General features: G+C 59.0%; 4 protein-coding genes across 10 annotated transcripts in view; 2 read left to right on the forward strand and 2 right to left on the reverse strand.

The window, feature by feature from the left end:
* The window catches only part of ZC3H18 (zinc finger CCCH-type containing 18), a 39,968-nt gene extending 35,899 nt beyond the window's left edge, over nt 1–4,069 (forward strand). For all 6 annotated transcript variants that reach the window (XM_040707272.2, XM_004944292.5, XM_004944293.5 and 3 more), the window contains 3 exons: nt 198–294; nt 1,684–1,780; nt 3,297–4,069. In XM_040707272.2, the coding sequence (XP_040563206.2) occupies nt 198–294; nt 1,684–1,780; nt 3,297–3,495 (393 nt within the window). In that variant the 3' untranslated portion in view covers nt 3,496–4,069. The remainder of the gene's footprint in view (nt 1–197; nt 295–1,683; nt 1,781–3,296) is intronic.
* A 929-nt stretch (nt 4,070–4,998) lies between these two features.
* On the forward strand, nt 4,999–9,650 carry IL17C (interleukin 17C). Its single transcript, XM_003641945.6, has 3 exons — nt 4,999–5,048; nt 7,179–7,492; nt 9,057–9,650. Exons 1-3 carry the CDS (start codon nt 5,046–5,048, stop codon nt 9,304–9,306), a joined length of 567 nt encoding a protein of 188 aa, XP_003641993.2. The 5' UTR covers nt 4,999–5,045; the 3' UTR covers nt 9,307–9,650.
* Nucleotides 9,651–10,178: 528 nt separating this feature from the next.
* CYBA (cytochrome b-245 alpha chain) lies at nt 10,179–12,170 on the reverse strand. Of its 2 annotated transcripts, none has more exons than XM_015292663.4 (6): nt 12,021–12,170; nt 11,424–11,493; nt 11,111–11,185; nt 10,932–11,015; nt 10,775–10,856; nt 10,179–10,674 (listed from the first exon to the last, which is right to left on the reverse strand). In XM_015292663.4, exons 1-6 carry the CDS (start codon nt 12,076–12,078, stop codon nt 10,492–10,494), a joined length of 552 nt encoding a protein of 183 aa, XP_015148149.1. In that variant the 5' UTR covers nt 12,079–12,170; the 3' UTR covers nt 10,179–10,491. The 2 variants fall into 2 exon arrangements, with proteins under 2 accessions (XP_015148149.1, XP_046755589.1); XM_046899633.1 differs by having other exon boundaries at nt 11,424–11,512.
* Nucleotides 12,171–12,550: 380 nt separating this feature from the next.
* MVD (mevalonate diphosphate decarboxylase) lies at nt 12,551–15,449 on the reverse strand. The gene is made up of 10 exons (XM_423130.8): nt 15,361–15,449; nt 14,785–14,855; nt 14,573–14,687; nt 14,359–14,499; nt 14,079–14,278; nt 13,931–14,005; nt 13,485–13,703; nt 13,301–13,416; nt 12,953–13,061; nt 12,551–12,880 (listed from the first exon to the last, which is right to left on the reverse strand). Exons 1-10 carry the CDS (start codon nt 15,428–15,430, stop codon nt 12,800–12,802), a joined length of 1,197 nt encoding a protein of 398 aa, XP_423130.5. The 5' UTR covers nt 15,431–15,449; the 3' UTR covers nt 12,551–12,799.
* Between the last annotated feature and the right edge of the window lie 364 nt (nt 15,450–15,813).

Here is a 15,813-nt window from a genome sequence, read left to right on the forward strand (position 1 = left end):
GGCACAGCTCGTTGGCATTTGCTGTCCTTGGTGCCAGTGATGGTGGGGACTGGTATGCACGGAGTTTAATCATGGGAGATGTGCTGGTGTTGGTGAGCCAGCGCGTGGCTGGCACCTGTCACAGGAAATCACCTGCTTGCTTCCCTCCCTGGAGGAACACGGCTGCTCAGTCCCGCTGTCTGTTTCATTCCATTTAGGCAGCTGACAAAGGAAGCAGGAAGAGATACGAGCCGGCAGACAAAGACAGGCCGACCTCTCCTCCCGCCAAGCGGGCGAACCTGTCACCCGACAGAGGTGAGACACAGCCCTCAGAGGGGCTCCTGCTCTGCTGCTAGAGGCGGCCCAGCTCAAGGGACAGCATCCTCTGGGAGTCCCCTTGCTGCAGGGGTTAATTGCAGGCATGTGCCCTTCCAAACCCTCAGATGAGGCGGGCAGATTAGCTGTCCTGCTGCAACAACATGGTGGCGGTGAGATGCTGCGGTCTGCCTGTGAAGTCAGCGAGGTGAGGTCAGCCCTGGGCCTGGCCGTGCCTAGCTGTCTTGTGGTGTGCCTTGCCAGTGCCTGGCTCCACTATGTCTGTGTAACTCCCTGCGAGAAAACAAAGCAGCCCTTACTTTTCATCTCCACTGTAGGTACGCATCCATCTGTCCCGTGAGGGCTGCCCATCCTCCTCTAACGGCACTGGTCGTGTCTGTCGAGTTCACAGGGTCTTCACCCTGTATTTCTGTGTATCACAATGGGATCTCAGCCTCCTGGTAGAGGTTCTGGCAGTGCTTAGAGGGGAGCGCAGGCTGCCCAGGCTCCAGGATGAGTGCAGTACTTGGCTGCATCATCCCTCCTGTGAAATGGGACTATTTCCCCACTTGCGTGTGACACAATCTGGTCTGTCCTGCGTGTTTAGAAATACACGGGCTCTCCAAGTGTCCTCCTCTGTCTGAGTCCTCAGCAGCTCTATTAGCATCTTGGAAAGCCCAGCTAATATGCTTCACTGAGAGGGACTGAATGCAAGGAACAAGAGGGGAGCGGATGGGCAGAGATGCCTGGTTTTGACGTAGTGAGCCAGTGCTGACACGTGATGTTGTTTTCCCTGTTGTCTCAGCTGTAGGTGTAACTTGTTGACTCTGGGTGCTAGCCAGAAAAAATTTCTGTGCTAATAACCTGATTGCATTCAACTACTGCAGCGTGGAAGGGACTGGGTGAGGTTGGAGTTCACTGGGATGTAGTTCACAGATGCTGGGCTGCAGACAGGTGAATGAGTTGATCTAGCAAACTGTGCTGATTTTATAGTTCTAGACGTAATCGTACACTTAATTTGCTGCCTGTACATGATGGGACTGTAGCCCTGACTGAGAATGAGGCTCCACGACGTGCAGCTTGTGCAGAAGTATTGTGGTACAGAGCTGATGAGTGTGCCCTGAGCATCACATCCCTCTTGGTGTAACTTTGCTATGACCAAACCTGCAGCATCCTCAGCCTGAGCTGTCTCGTGCAGCTCACACACTCTGTTAGCTGTGGCTGATGCAGAGCCAGCCTAGGTGTCTGCATGCCCGTTGTACAAACTGGATAGTCTGCCTGGGGATAGTGGAGCACCAGTTTGGTGCACAGGGGTACACCTGCCCCCCCAGGTTTGCAAGCAGAGCTCAGTGACGAGCAAGAGCATCTCACCTTTCATTTTCCTGGTAGGCTCTCGCGACAGGAAGGCGACTGGGAGGGCTTCATCACCCAAACAGGAACGACAGAGGGGCCAGAACCCGAAACCATCTCCTGCACAGGCAGACAGGTGAGTGCCTGCTTGCGCTCGTGGGTCTGTGGGGACGAGGCTGGGGCAGCAGAGCCGAAGCCAGGGCTTGTGGCAGGAGGCCCTCATCTCCCTGAAGTCACAGCCCTGCAGAGAAGACCCTGTGCTCTCCTCCAGCCTTTCCCAGGTGAGGTGAGGCTCACACAGAGAAGGTGGGCATTTGTGGTGTCCTGCCTGAGAAGCTCTTACGCTCCTTCGCGTCTCCCCACTTCTCCAGCGGTTGAGTTCCTCCTCTTGGGGCAGCTCTGAGGCTCTCCGACTGCAGCAGTTTCCAGTTGTTGCCATGGAGGCACAGAGAGAGGAAGGACGCGGAGCTCTTGGGCAGGAGCCAGAGGTGCTCAGGGGTTCGTGCAGAAGCTGCCGCTAAGCTGTTCCGGCTCAGAACAGCAGGAGCCTGGGGGGTTTCTTGAGGTCAGTTCCGTCAAGAGGAGCCAACTGGGTTAGGTGCGAGCTCACTCATGCCTCTGCCTCATGTGAGCACTGTGAGAAAGAAACTGCAACCCCTTCCTGCTGCTGCTGAACTCCTCTGTGGGTGCTCAGTTTCCTTTCTTCTTGGCTTGGCCTGCTGGGAGACGTTAGAACAGGGTCCTTGGGTGAGGATGGGGGTGATGGCTGGTGCTTGGTGTTCTTCCATCCCCTCTGGTGACGTGGACAGTTCATGTCCATGTCTTGGCAACCCTCACCCGCTGCTGGGAATGTCCCACTGCAGAACTGGATGTGTAGCTGCAGGGGCCACGGGCTGTGCTGCACGCTGAGCCCTGTGGCTAAAGGGTTGTGGAGCAGCACACCTAAAGCTCTTCCTCGGTCCTTCTCACCCAGAGCCAGACTGCACTGCTTTGTGTTTCCCTGGTGTCACATCAGGGATCTCCATGAACAAGCACCCCTGGCCAGCGGGACTGCTGTCATCCCTTCTGCCCAGCCTGGGGCAGGAGCGAGCCTCAACTTCTGTGTGTCAGAGTCTTCCTTAACCAAAGTCTAGCCCCAGCTACCACAGCCCTGTCCTTCTCCTGGCCCGGAGGTCCCATTTTCTTGTGTTTAAGAGGAACCTCAGCCATGCTGTGGTTTTCACAGCATCCCTGGTTATGGACCCTCTGCTGCTGTTTGGGTTGGCACTGTTGCATACTGGGTTTGGCACACCCTGGTCCCAGCCAGGGGGTGTGTAAGCAGCAGTAGGTTCCCCTGGGTGGTGGGTCTGTGCCTGTTCCATGCTCTTTGAGGCTGTTTGGGTCAATGTTGCTTTGTCAGAACAGAGCAGGAGTGTGACATGGGGTGCAAGGAAGGACCTCTACAGCACCAGATCTGCCCCACAAGGACACAAGCAGAGACCACACCAGCTGCCACACCACGAGCACAGCCCTGTGGGCCATCACCACGGCCGTGGGGCCGAGCTTACATCCCAGGCTGCCTCTCTTCCATCTGCTTTGCCAAAGCAGGGCCTCATCTCTCCCCCAGGTGTGCTTTGTATCCGCACTCACCCCTCTGTCCTTCTCTCCCGCAGGAAGCGCCAGCTCTCGCCGCAGTCCAAGAGCTCCAGCAAAGTGACGAGCATCCCAGGCAAAGCAGCAGAGCCCGGCCCTGCAGGTGCCAAGGGGGGCAAATCCAGCACCCTGTCCAGGCGTGAGGAGCTCCTCAAGCAGCTGAAGGCAGTGGAAGATGCCATCGCTCGCAAGCGAGCCAAAATCCCTGGGAAAGTATAGTGCTGCCCCGGAGTGACTGTTCATGTTTTTATAAATAGCGTCGAAGCGGCCACTTTGGGATTTTGCAGTTCTGTCTTGATTTTGGCTGCAGTTCTTATATAAAAAAAAAAAAAAAAAGAAAGAATAATAATAATAATAATAAAATAAACGGAAAAAAAAAAAAGAAAAAAAGAAAAAAGAAAAAAAAACCACACACACACACAAAAAATAAACCAAGAAAGATGGGAGTTCATCAGCTCTGCGACGCCCTCCGCCTCCCACTGGGGCTGGGCAGCCCATGCTGGCGCCAGGATGGGGGTCACCCCCTCCCCCTCCCCCCCCCCCCTTTTCTTTTTTCCATGTAAATTATGCACAGAGGCCTCCAGCCCCGTGGGATGCTCTCATTGCTTCCCCTCTTCCTCTCTCCTCTTTGCTAAGCCTCGAGTTGTATCCTCCTAGTTAGCCCTGCTGTGTGTTGAGTGTCTTCAGCCATGCAGTTCTATATACTGTGTAATGAGAGAGCCGAAAACTGCTGTGAACTTCTGGCGCCATCCTGCCCCCCCCATCCCCCCCCACCCCCAACAAGGAACAAAAATATATATATATATATTCTTGACTCTCAAAGTCTGATTGGGAAAGCGAGCCGTCTTTCATTCGAAGCCTCGGATTGTTTGAGTTGATGGGAAAGGAGCCCTGAAGGCGTTTTATGGGATGGCTGTTTAATAGGAGGCTCCTTTCTTTCTCCATGTTGGGTTTTTGGGTTTTTGGTTGGTTTTGGGGTTGTTTTTTTTTTTTTTCCCTTTTTTTTTTTTTTTTTTTTTTTTTTTTTTTTGAGGGATCTTCCCTGAAATAAAGTATTTTGATAACCAGTTCCTCCTCTCTGCTCTCCTTACCCCGTTGCCTTTGGGCATGCTGTGCTATTTATCCCTGCGTAAGCAGCCCTATGGGGCCGGGGGAGTGGTTGAACACCCCCCTATTACCCCTATTACCCCAGCTCCTTTGTGCCCCCCCCCCCCCAGCTCCCACCTCAGCCCTTTCCAAGGTTGCCCAATATGGGATTTCTGCTCCAGGTTCACAGCAGCCCCAGAACGTGACGCTGATGTCACCTCTGAGCTTGCGCAATGGGGGCAGCGCAGTGACAGCACCGGGCACTGGGATCGGCCCATCCTTGGCATGGGAGCTTGGCTGACCCTAAGGGGGTCAGCATGCGGGTGGGCTTCACCCGGACACCCCATTCATCTTCCCATCCACCACCACCCCGACTCCCTTAGGGCGTGACCCCAAGGACCCCATGGCCATCACTGCATCCAAAGCCCGCTTAGCCCATTTCCCCTCCGGCTCACACACACACGGCAGGCCACGGCCGGCCGCTCTCCCCGCTCCCATCCGCACAGGGCTGGGACACGCCGGGAGAAGGAAGTGCTGCGGCCGCGGGGAGGAGGAAGGCAGCCCGAGCTGGAGTTTCCAGGTGTGTGTACATCACCTGCGCTAACCCTATATAAAGGCGGGGACGGCGGCAGCGCTGCCACTCGGGTTCCAGCTCACAGCGCCCCGACACCGTCCTGCAGCCCATGGTAACGCTGGGGGCGATGGGGGGCACCGCGGGGCGTGCGCTGTGCGGGCACACGTGGGTGTGAGCAGGGTGGTGTGTGCGCGGCGGGAGCTGCGTGCAAAGAGAGGGATGGGGGGGGTATATGTGTGTGTGTGTATGGGGGTGTGTGCATAGATGTGTGTGTGTGTAGATAGGTGTGTGTGTGTGTGCATAGATGTGTGTGAGTGTGTGTGTGTATAGATAGGTGTGTGCATAGATGTGTGTGAGTGTGTGTGTATAGATAGGTGTGTGTATAGATGTGTGTGAGTGTGTATGGGAGGTGTGTGTAGATAGGTGTGTGTGCATAGATGTGTGTGAGTGTGTATGGGGGTGTGTGCATAGATGTGTGTGTGTAGATAGGTGTGTGCATAGATGTGTGTGAGTGTGTGTGTATAGATGTGTGTGAGTGTGTGTGTGTGTATAGATAGGTGTGTGTGTATAGATGTGTGTGAGTGTGTATGGGAGTGTGTGCATAGATGTGTGTGTGTAGATAGGTGTGTGTGCATAGATGTGTGTGTATGGGGGTGTGTGCATAGATGTGTGTGTATAGATAGGTGTGTGTGCATAGATGTGTGTGTGTATAGATGTGTGTGTGAGTGTGTATGGGGGGTGTGTGTAGATAGGTGTGTGTGCATAGATGTGTGTGAGTGTGTATGGGGGTGTGTGCATAGATGTGTGTGTAGATAGGTGTGTATAGATAGGTGTGTGTGCATAGATGTGTGTGTATGGGGGTGTGTGCATAGATGTGTGTGTATAGATAGGTGTGTTTGTGCATAGATGTGTGTGTATAGATAGGTGTGTGTATAGAAGTGTGTGAGTGTGTATGGGGGTGTGTGCATAGATGTGTGTGAGTGTGTATAGATAGGGGTGTGTGTGTGTGGCTGTGTATGCATAGATGTGTGTGAGTGTGTATAGAGAGGTGTGTGTGTATGTGTATTGATAGGTGTGTGTGCATAGATGTGTGTGTATGGGGGTGTGTATGAGTGTGTATGCATAGATGTGTGTGAGTGTGTATAGATAGGTGTGTGTGCATAGATATGTGTGTGTATAGATAGGTGTGTGTGTGTATAGATATGTGTGTGTATAGATAGGTGTGTGTGCATAGATGTGTGTGTATGGGTGTGTATGCATAGCTGTGTGTGTGTCTATAGGTGTGTTATATACGCGTGTATAGAGGTGTGTGTGTATAGCTATGTTCTATCTGTGCATAGATGTGTGCGTGTATGGGTGTGTTATGTGTGTGTGTAGAGATGCATTATACATATGTGTGTATGGGTGTGTGTGTATGGACGTGTTCTATCTGCGTGCATAGATGTGTGTGTATAGGGGTGTGTGTGTGTATAGGTGTGCGAGATATGTGTAGAGGTGTGTTATATATGTGTGTGGATAGAGATATGTGTGTATGGATGTGCTATATGTGTGCATATGGGTGTGTGTGTATAGGTGTGTTATATATGTGTGTGTATGGAGGTGTTATATGTGTGTATGTAAGTACAAATGCCATATATATGTTACACATATGTGTGAAATGGGTATGTATGTGTTGTGTATATGTGTTATATGTGTGTATATGTGCACATCTCTGTGCATATGTGTTATATGCGTGTATATGGGCATCTATGTGTGTATATATGTGCAAACGTGTGTACTTGTTACACATGCTTGCATGCAGTGTATATGTTGTGTCTGTACAGACGTGTCTCTGTGTTTCATACATGTTATATCAACACGTATGTTACAAACACGTACAAACATGTTATAATGAGTATCTGTATTGCTGTATGTGTATGCATGTGTGTACAAATGTGTTATATATGTGCTGTATGTGTCTAAGTGGGTTATAAGTGTGTATGTGCTGTGTGTATATAAATGTGCACGTAATGTGTGTGCATGCAACATGTGTGTGCATGCAACATGTGTGTGCATGCAACATGTGTGTGCATGCAACTGCAGCTATGTGCTGGGCATACGCATATGTTATGCATGCTATGCGTGTGCACAAACATGTTAAGCCTATGCTCTGCACCCCCTGTGTATACGCACACCCGTGTTGCACGCCCACCCCGTGTTGCTGCGTGTCACACACACCGCTCACCCCCTGCACCCCGCACAGGGCTGGCTGGGAGCGCTGGCGCTGCTGAGCGCCGTGGTGCTGTGCCGCTGCCTGCGCCGTCCCGCCGTCCCCACGCACCACCATCCCCACGTGCGCTGCTACAGCAGCGGAGAGCTGCGGGACGGAGAGGCCCCCGCACACCTCCTGGGCCGCAGCCTGCGCTGGGAGCAGCACGTGCCCGTGCAGCTGGTGCCGCAGATCGAGGCTGCCCAACGGCGGCGGAGGCGCAGAGAGCACTCCTGTCCGGCGCTGCAGCTCCGTGCGGGGCTGCGCAGTGAGCCTCACGAGAGATCCATCTCACCGTGGCGGTACCGGTGGGTGTTGGTGGAGTGGGGAGGGAGGGGTGGACTCAGGGGGATGCAGCAGAATGGAGAGGGATGGGCATACTGGGATGGAGAGGGATGGGCACTGTGGAATGGAGTAGGACAGAGATAGTGGGAAGGATTGGGATGGAGAGGGATGGACACAGCGGGATGGAGAGGGATGGACACAGCGGGATGGATGCAGCAGAATGGAAAGGGATGGACACAGAGGGACGGACTGGGATACAGCAGAATGGGTAGGGATGGGCACAACGGGATGGAGAGAGATGGACACAGCAGGATGGAAAGGGATGGCTGCAATGGGATGGAGAGGGATGGGCACAACAGAATGGAGAGAGATGGACATAGTGAGATAGGTAGGAATGGGCACAATAGGATAGGCACAGCAGGATGGAGAGGGATGGATGCAATGGGATGGAGAGGGATGGATGCAATGGGATACAGCAGAATGGGTAGGAATGGGCACAATAGGATGGAGAGAGATGGACACAGCAGGATGGACACAGAGGGATGGACTGGGATACAGCAGAATGGGTAGGGATGGGCACAATGGGATGGAGAGAGATGGACACAGCAGGATGGAAAGGGATGGATGCAAAGGGATGGACACAGAGGGATGGACTGGGATAGAGCGGGATGGAGAAGGATGGATGCAATGGGATGGAGAAGGATGGGCACAGTGGGATGGAGTGGGACAGACACATTGGGATGGAGAGAGATGGACACAGCAGGATGGACACAGAGGGATGGACTGGGATACAGCAGAATGGGTAGGGATGGGCACAATGGGATGGAGAGAGAGAGATGGACACAGCAGGATGGAAAGGGATGGATGCAAAGGGATGGACACAGAGGGATAAACTGGGATACAGTGGGATGGGCACTGTGGAATGGAGTGGGACAAACACTGGGATGAAGAGAGAGACAGCAGGATAGAAAGGGATGGATGCAATGGGATGGAGAGGGATGGACACAGTGAGGTAGGTAGGAATGAGCACAATAGGATGGACACAGCAGAACGGAGAGGGATGGAAAGGAATGGACACAGAGGGACTGAGAGGGATGAATGCAGTGGATGAACACAGCAGAATGGAGAGGAATGCAGCAGGATGGATAGGAACAGGCACTGTGGAATGGAGTGGGATGGGCACAGGGGGATGAACAGAGAGACAGAGAGGGATGAATGGGGATGGACACTGTAAGATGCAGAAGGATGGGCAGGAATGTGCACTGGGATGGAGTGGGATGGAAACAGTGGGCTGGATAGCAACGGGCACAGTGGTGTGGAGTGGGATGGGTGCAGTGGGATTGAGAGGGATGGATACAGAGGGGCAGAGTGGGAAGTGTGCAGTGGGATGGAGTGGGACGGGGAGGGACGAGCAGAGTGGGATGGACAGAATGGGATACAGTGGGACGGAGAAGGATGGAGCGGGATGGACACATTGGGCTTCAGACAAATGGACGCAGCGGGACGGACACAGAGGGATGCAGCAGGATGGGCGTAGAGGGACGGATGCTCACCACGTCAGGCCTTCACACCGTGCCCTCCCTGCAGCATCGACGAGGACGAGGACCGCTACCCACGCAAGCTGGCCTTCGCCGAGTGCCTGTGCACCGGCTGCGTGGATGTGAAGACAGGGAGGGAGACCACGGCGCTCAACTCGGTGCCCATCCATCAGACCATGATGGTGCTGCGCCGCAAGCCCTGCCCGCGCCCCTCCAGCCCCGGCCTCATCACCTTCGACGTGGATTACATCCGTGTGCCCGTGGGCTGCACCTGCGTCCTGCCCCGCACCGGGCGCTGACCCCGCTCCCTTGGAGCACCCCCAAACCCCGTGACCGTGTCACCCTCCTCGTGCTTGTTTTAGAGCACTCCTTCCAACCCCCCCCCCCCCCTCCCCACCTCCTTTCCTCGACCCCATCACCAGTTATTTATGAGTTATTTATGATGCCCACTGGGGGATTTATTTTTGTAACCCCGTATTTATTGCTGACCCCCTCCCCACCCCCCCTCCCCCATAAGGCAGCAGCCTCAGCCCACACCCGGAGCCCTCCCCGGTTATTTATTCCCCCTCAGTGCTATTTATTGAGACCTCCGTGTGCTATTTAACGCCGGCAGTGCGCAGCCTGAAAATAAAAGCCTGACCCCAATGTGCCATACTGGGATAACTGGGAAGGCAGAATAAGTGGGAGGGCAGGGGACGGAGGTGCAGGGGGTCCCCCAGTTGTGCCCCGGGGATGCTGGAGGGGAGGTGCCAAGGATGCGGGGATGGAGGCGCGTTGGGTACCCCCATTCCAGCTGCCCCAATGGATGCTGGGGGGTATCTCCCATCCCCAAAGCACAACCAGGGGAAGGAGGAGGCAATGGGGAGGATGGGGGGGGACCCCACACCAGCATCCCATCACCACCCACTCCTTTCTCACAGCTCTGCCCTGGGCATTCACATTCCATGGGCTCAGCGCCACCTACCGGGGTTGTCCCACATGCCTTCAGAGCACCCATGGGTGCTGGAATTGGGGGGGGAAGAGCTGGATGTCACCTCTGGGGACCACGTGTCCGCAAGCCCGTCCACACTCCAAGTTTGTCCCACCATTGGGGTCACTAAAGATTTAAGCACCGAGCTCCCAGCTCGCACCCAGAGCACATGGGGGCAATGAATGGGGTGGGGTCAGGAAGGATCTGGGGCCTTTCGGACCTTTTATTGCAAAAAGCAACCAGAAAAACAAAATGACAACGTACAAAACGTGAAGAGGTGGTGCAGTGAGCAGAGCTGCGTGAGACCCGGCGGCACTGTGGGGCTGCGTGGCCGGGGGGAGCTGGGGGAGTCCCCTGGGAGATGGGGGGCACCTGAGCAGCCCCCAGGGATTCTGAGATCACCCAGGAGCCGGGGGGGGAGATGAGCACCCCCAGGGGTTCAGGGACCAGTGGGGTTGGGGGTGAGGGGTGCAGCTGGGAAGTGAGTGCAGCAGCAGGACCCCCCGGCTCTGTGTTACTCAGCCTCTACAGGGATGGGGTTCACCTGCCCCCCCACTTCAGCCGGCTGCTTCCTGCGTGCGTCAGCAGGGGGTCGGGGTGGGGGGTTGCTGGGGGGCTGCTTGATGGTGTCCCCCATGTGCGGCCGCTCCCGGGGCTTCTGCTCAATGGGGCGCCACTCCTCCCCACGTACCGCTGCCTGGAGAGCCGAGAGGGGGGGGGCAGTGAGTGGGGAACCCCCCTCCTTCAGCCCCATAACCACCCCCCTGCCCCCCCCCCCCCCCCCCAAAGCAGCTCACCAGCAGGTAGATGCCGCTGGCAATGCCCAGACAGACAGTGCCCAGAATAGTGGAGAGCAGGAAGCCAGCAGGGACGGCCAGCCTGTGGGTACGGGGGGAGTTAAGGGGGGGGTGTTCAGGGGGTGCCCCCCCAGCCCCAACCCCACGCCCCACTCACGCTGCATGCAGAATAGCACGGATGTAGTAATTCCGGGTGAGCGGTCCGAACACCTTCAGCACGGCCGTCATGTACCTCTGCCCGCTGTGGGGTAACGTGCAGAGTCAGGGGGGCACCCAGCCCTAAAGGACCCCCCACCCCCCACCACGTAGGCACCCCAATACCACCCCATCACTCACCAGCGCTCCATGGTGGAGCCCTTCTGCCTCTTGCTGCGTGGGTACTCCAGCAGGCAGACGAAGGCACCTGCAGCACTGCGGGGGGGGGGGTCAAGGAAAAGGGCTACTCGGAGCCAAGGGTGGGGGGTGACATCCATAGGGAATGGGGCAGAAACGGAGCCGGGGGTGGGGCTCAGTTCCATAGGGAAAGGGGAGGGAATGGAGCGATGTGGGGCCAAAGAGTGGGAAGGGAGATGCGGGATCCCCCCCCCCCACCCCTCCCTGCCCGCACAGGGTAAGGTGCCCCCTCCCACCCCGAGCCCCATAAGGATACATGGCGTACGCAGCGAAGTACCACCCCTTGAACTGCCCCGCCACCGCCACGACCCCTCCGGTCAGCATAACTGCGGGACAGCGGGGACACTGCTGCCATCCCGCGAGTGGGGACATCGGGGGGACGCTCTGCGCGGGACCCCCGAAGCCCAAGCAGGGAACGGGGAGGGGGTGGGGAGGGGGTGGGGAGGGGGTGCCCCCCGGCAGCGGCGGGGCTGGGGGACGGCGTGGGAGACGTAGTGTGACACACGGCGGGGGCGATACGCTCCGCCAGCGCTTCCGCGTCCTCAGTGCGGCTCACTTCCTCCATCCCCGGGCGGGGTTGGGCCAAAACGGGCTGGGGGGGGGAAACGGCTCGGGGGGAGAGGGGGGAGCACAGCCAGGGGTCGTTGCGTGGGTTCGGACCCCTCTCCACGTCCCGTATCCGTAGCCTCGCACCCTCAAGCCTGCACCCCCATCCCGCTACGCCACCCCAACCCCCTCCCCATACCCTCAGCCCCACACCCCAGCCCTGCATCCCCATCCCACGTACAGCCCTTCGACCCCCTCCCCTTCATCACGCAGCCCCCAAAACCCCGCACCGCCACCCCGCACTCACTCAGTCCGGCCGCCAGCGCCTGTTCGTTGGCCCACATGGCCCACTCGATCTGCCCCATGGCCCGGCTCGGCTTAGTTCGGCTCGGCCCGACCCGGAAGGCAGCGGTGCAGCCGCGCAGCCGAACCCCTTCCCCTCTTTAGGCCACGCCCCCTTCTCGTAGCCCACGCCTATAAATACGCCCAAGCCACGCCCACTTCCACACAGGCCACGCCCACTAATCGCAGACCACGCCCCCACGCATTTATCCCCAGCGCAGCGCCGGGCCATAGGGGGACACGGGGCGGTGCGGGGCCATATAGGGTGAGGTGGGACAGGAGCAGCCCTGATGGGGACCGCGGAGTGAGTCGGGACAGGGTGAGCCCCCGGTGGGACACACGGTGACACGGGGCATGCTGAGCTCCGGCAGGGACATGGGGTGACACGGGGCGGGCTGCAGGGGACGGCAGCACAGAGGACAGCGGGGGGGGGAAGGGATGGACCCCCCAGCACCCCACGGCACACTGAGCCCACAAACCCCAGAGCAGCACCGCGGCTGGAAAAAGCTCTATTATTTGGTTACGAAAGAGTCGAAAGCAGGCAATGGGAGGGGACACATCAGGGCAGGGATGGGGACAGCGGAGCACAGCATCTCACAGCCCCAAAGCAGGCACTGGGATGGTGGATCCCTGCCTGTGTGCCCCCCACGGGCAGCCCCCGCTGGGCATCCCTGCTGTCCCCGGTGGTGTCCCCATCATCACGGTGTCCCCATCACGGTGTCCCCATCACGGTGTCCCCTGTTCTCAGGCAGAGCGGCACGGCAGCCCATCGGGGCCCAGCAGGTGCTGGCTGGGGTCATCCAGGAGCTGCGGGCCAGGGCCGGGCTGTGGGGACAGGAGATGTGTTAGGGGACAGCAGGGAGCAGTAGGGTCAGGGCCCCGTTCCCCCCCCCATACCTTGGTGTGCAGGACGTAGCGAATGGCCCCTGGCACCGGATCCACCACCACGGCTGACACCAGCTCCTCCGGCAGCACCGCCGTGCCAACGGGGCGGCCTCGAAGGAACCTGCAGCACAGATGGCACTCAGCTGTTCCCAACCCCATCCCACGTCCCTCTGGTTCCATCCCCGTTCCCATCCCACCAGTCCCCGTCCACGTCTCCATCCCCATCCCTCCAGCCAACATCTCCATCCATGTCGCCATCCCACCAGTGCCTATACCCATCTCCATCCCCGTTCCCACCCCACCTGTCCCCATCCCCATCCCCATTCCCGCCCCAGCAGTCCCAAATGACAACACCCTTACTGGTCCCCATTGGAGTCGGGTGGGAAGCTGCGCCTCACCACCTCCACAAACTCATCCACCGTGTCCTCCAGCATGAAGACGACCGCGTTGGGGCCAGCATCAAAGGTGTAGGCCACCTGGGGACAGGGACGCAGTGAGAGGTGCACGGTGCCAGCGGGACGGGGCCGTGGGGGGGCTGCCCTACCTTGGTGCGCCCATGGTGGGCGTTGAAGCGGTGCACCAGGGCAATGATGCGCTGCGAGATGTCATTGAGGTAGAAGATGGGGGGGAAGGTGTCAAGGCAGGTGGCGTGGAACTGGTTGCTGTCCTGCATGGTCAGCTGGCCAAAGGCCTCGAAGTCCCGATCCCGGATGCAGCGCGCCATGCGGGTCATGCGCTCCGGCACCACCACCTCGGCACGGTACTACAGGGGGAGCACCGGGGGGGGTCTTCTCATGGATCCCGTGGGATTTGCTTCCCCACAGCCACCCCCAGAGCCCCATTGCACTCAAACACCGGAGGAGTCGGCTGTGATCCCCAAACCCAACCCATCCCGCCATGCTCACCAACCATGCCCTCATGCACCACATCTCCGCACTTCTGGGACTGCCCCACCTCCCCGTGCTGCTCATCACCAAACATCCAACCCACCTTCAGCAGGGGGCTGGTGTCCACGCTGGTCTGCATCCCCGCCGTGCTGCCCACCGCCTTCTTCTCCCCGCTGACCTACACGAGACCACAGGCCGTGGGCACCCCACAAGGGCCAGCCCCCAGCCCGGACGGCGACCCCATCCCTCACCACCAACACGAGGATGCTCAGCTCCGGCCAGTGCGTCTCGGGTGCCAGCTGCTGTGCCACGCTGTCCCTGCCATCCGGCCGCTCCCCGCGGTGCCACTGCACGAAGCCCCCCAGCATACTGCGGCACGCGCTGCCCGACCCACGCCGTGCCACCTCCGACAGCTCACCCTCCACGCCGTACAGCCGTGCCAGCGCTGACACTGCGGGGATAACAGTGCTGCGGTCACGCCGCCCCCATCATCACCCCGCCCTCCGCCCCCCCGCCGCCCCCCATACCCACCCAGGCAGGCGTAGCCGGCAGCTGAGGATGCCAACCCAGCAGCAGTGGGGAAGTTGTTCTCGGAGGCGACGTGCACTTTGTAGGAGAGGCTGAGCGGGGCTGCGGCATCGTCACCGCGCCTCTTGCGGGCCAAGCGCCGCACTGTGCGGGGATGGGGTTACAGGGAAGCACAGGACACGTGGCTCTGCGCCCCCCCACCCCCAGCCCAGCTCACCTTCCCGCAGGCAGGCCTGCAGCCGGGGCTGCGCCGCGTCCACCTCCTCCCCATTCAGCCACAGGCGGTCCTCGGTGAAGTCATGGCACGCGGCGGCCGTGGTGGTGGTCCTCAGCTGTGTGGGACGGCGCTGAGCTCAGGGGGCGCACAGCCATGGGGAGGGGGATATGGGATCCCCAGGGCTGGGGGTGGGCACGCAGCCCTGCACCAACCTGGTCCTGGTGCAGCGTCACGCTGAGCGAGGAGTTGATGGGCAGGATGAGGTCGGTGTCACGCTTACCCCCTGTGGGAGATGTGGAGAGGTTCGGCAATGCTTGCCATGGCACAGTGCCACTGTGAGCAGCACAGCACTGCTTGGCACAGCACAGCACCGCCTGGCATGGCACGGCACCACTTGGTATGGCCTGGCACCACTTGGCACAGCACAGCACCGCCTGGCATGGCATGGCATCACTTGGTATGGCACAGCACCACTTGGCATGGCACGGCACTGCTTGCTGCCCATCAGCACTGCATGGCACAGCCTGGCACAGCATGCCACACTGCTCGGAATGGCACAGCACGGCATGGCGCTGCATGGCACGGCTTGGCACAGCTCGGCGCTGCTTGGGATGGGCACGGCACAGCTTGGCGCAGCTCAGCACTGCACGGCACTGCCTGGCATGGCTCAGCACGGCACGGCACACCTTGGCTCGGCACGGCACGGCACGGCACGGCACGCCACTTAGCACAGCAAAACCCAGCCCTGCTCGGCCCGGCCCGGCCCCGCGCCCCCCGCCCGCACTCACAGTATTTGATGACGGCGATGTTGACGGGCGCCGTGCACGTAACCCGCGCCGTGCCGCGCTCCTCCGCCATGCTTCCGCGCACCGCCGCCGCCACGCCCCGCCCACCCGCTCGCCCGTGCGAGCTCCGCCACTCCATTGGCTGGCGGTACAGAGGCCGGGGCCGGGCGACCAATAGCAGAGATCGGACCACGGGGCGGCCCCGCCCCATCCCGCCCATTGATGGCGCAAAGCGAGGGCGTAAAGGGGGCGGGGCCAAAGTGGTGCCGTGTGAGCAGCGCGCATGCGCGAGGGCGGGGGGGGGGTATGCGTGGGCTTAGGGGGTATTTTGGGGCACCACCCTAATGGGTGCTGGCAGGTGCAGTGGGGGCCACCCCAGGCTCTGAGTGCCCCCCCCCCCCGGGCTTTATAAGCATTTTCCATGGGCGAGAGGAAGGCACACGGCTATTTTGGGGT

Source organism: Gallus gallus, chromosome 11 (assembly GCF_016699485.2).
Source record: "Gallus gallus isolate bGalGal1 chromosome 11, bGalGal1.mat.broiler.GRCg7b, whole genome shotgun sequence".
In the NCBI taxonomy this organism is placed as follows: domain Eukaryota; kingdom Metazoa; phylum Chordata; class Aves; order Galliformes; family Phasianidae; genus Gallus; species Gallus gallus.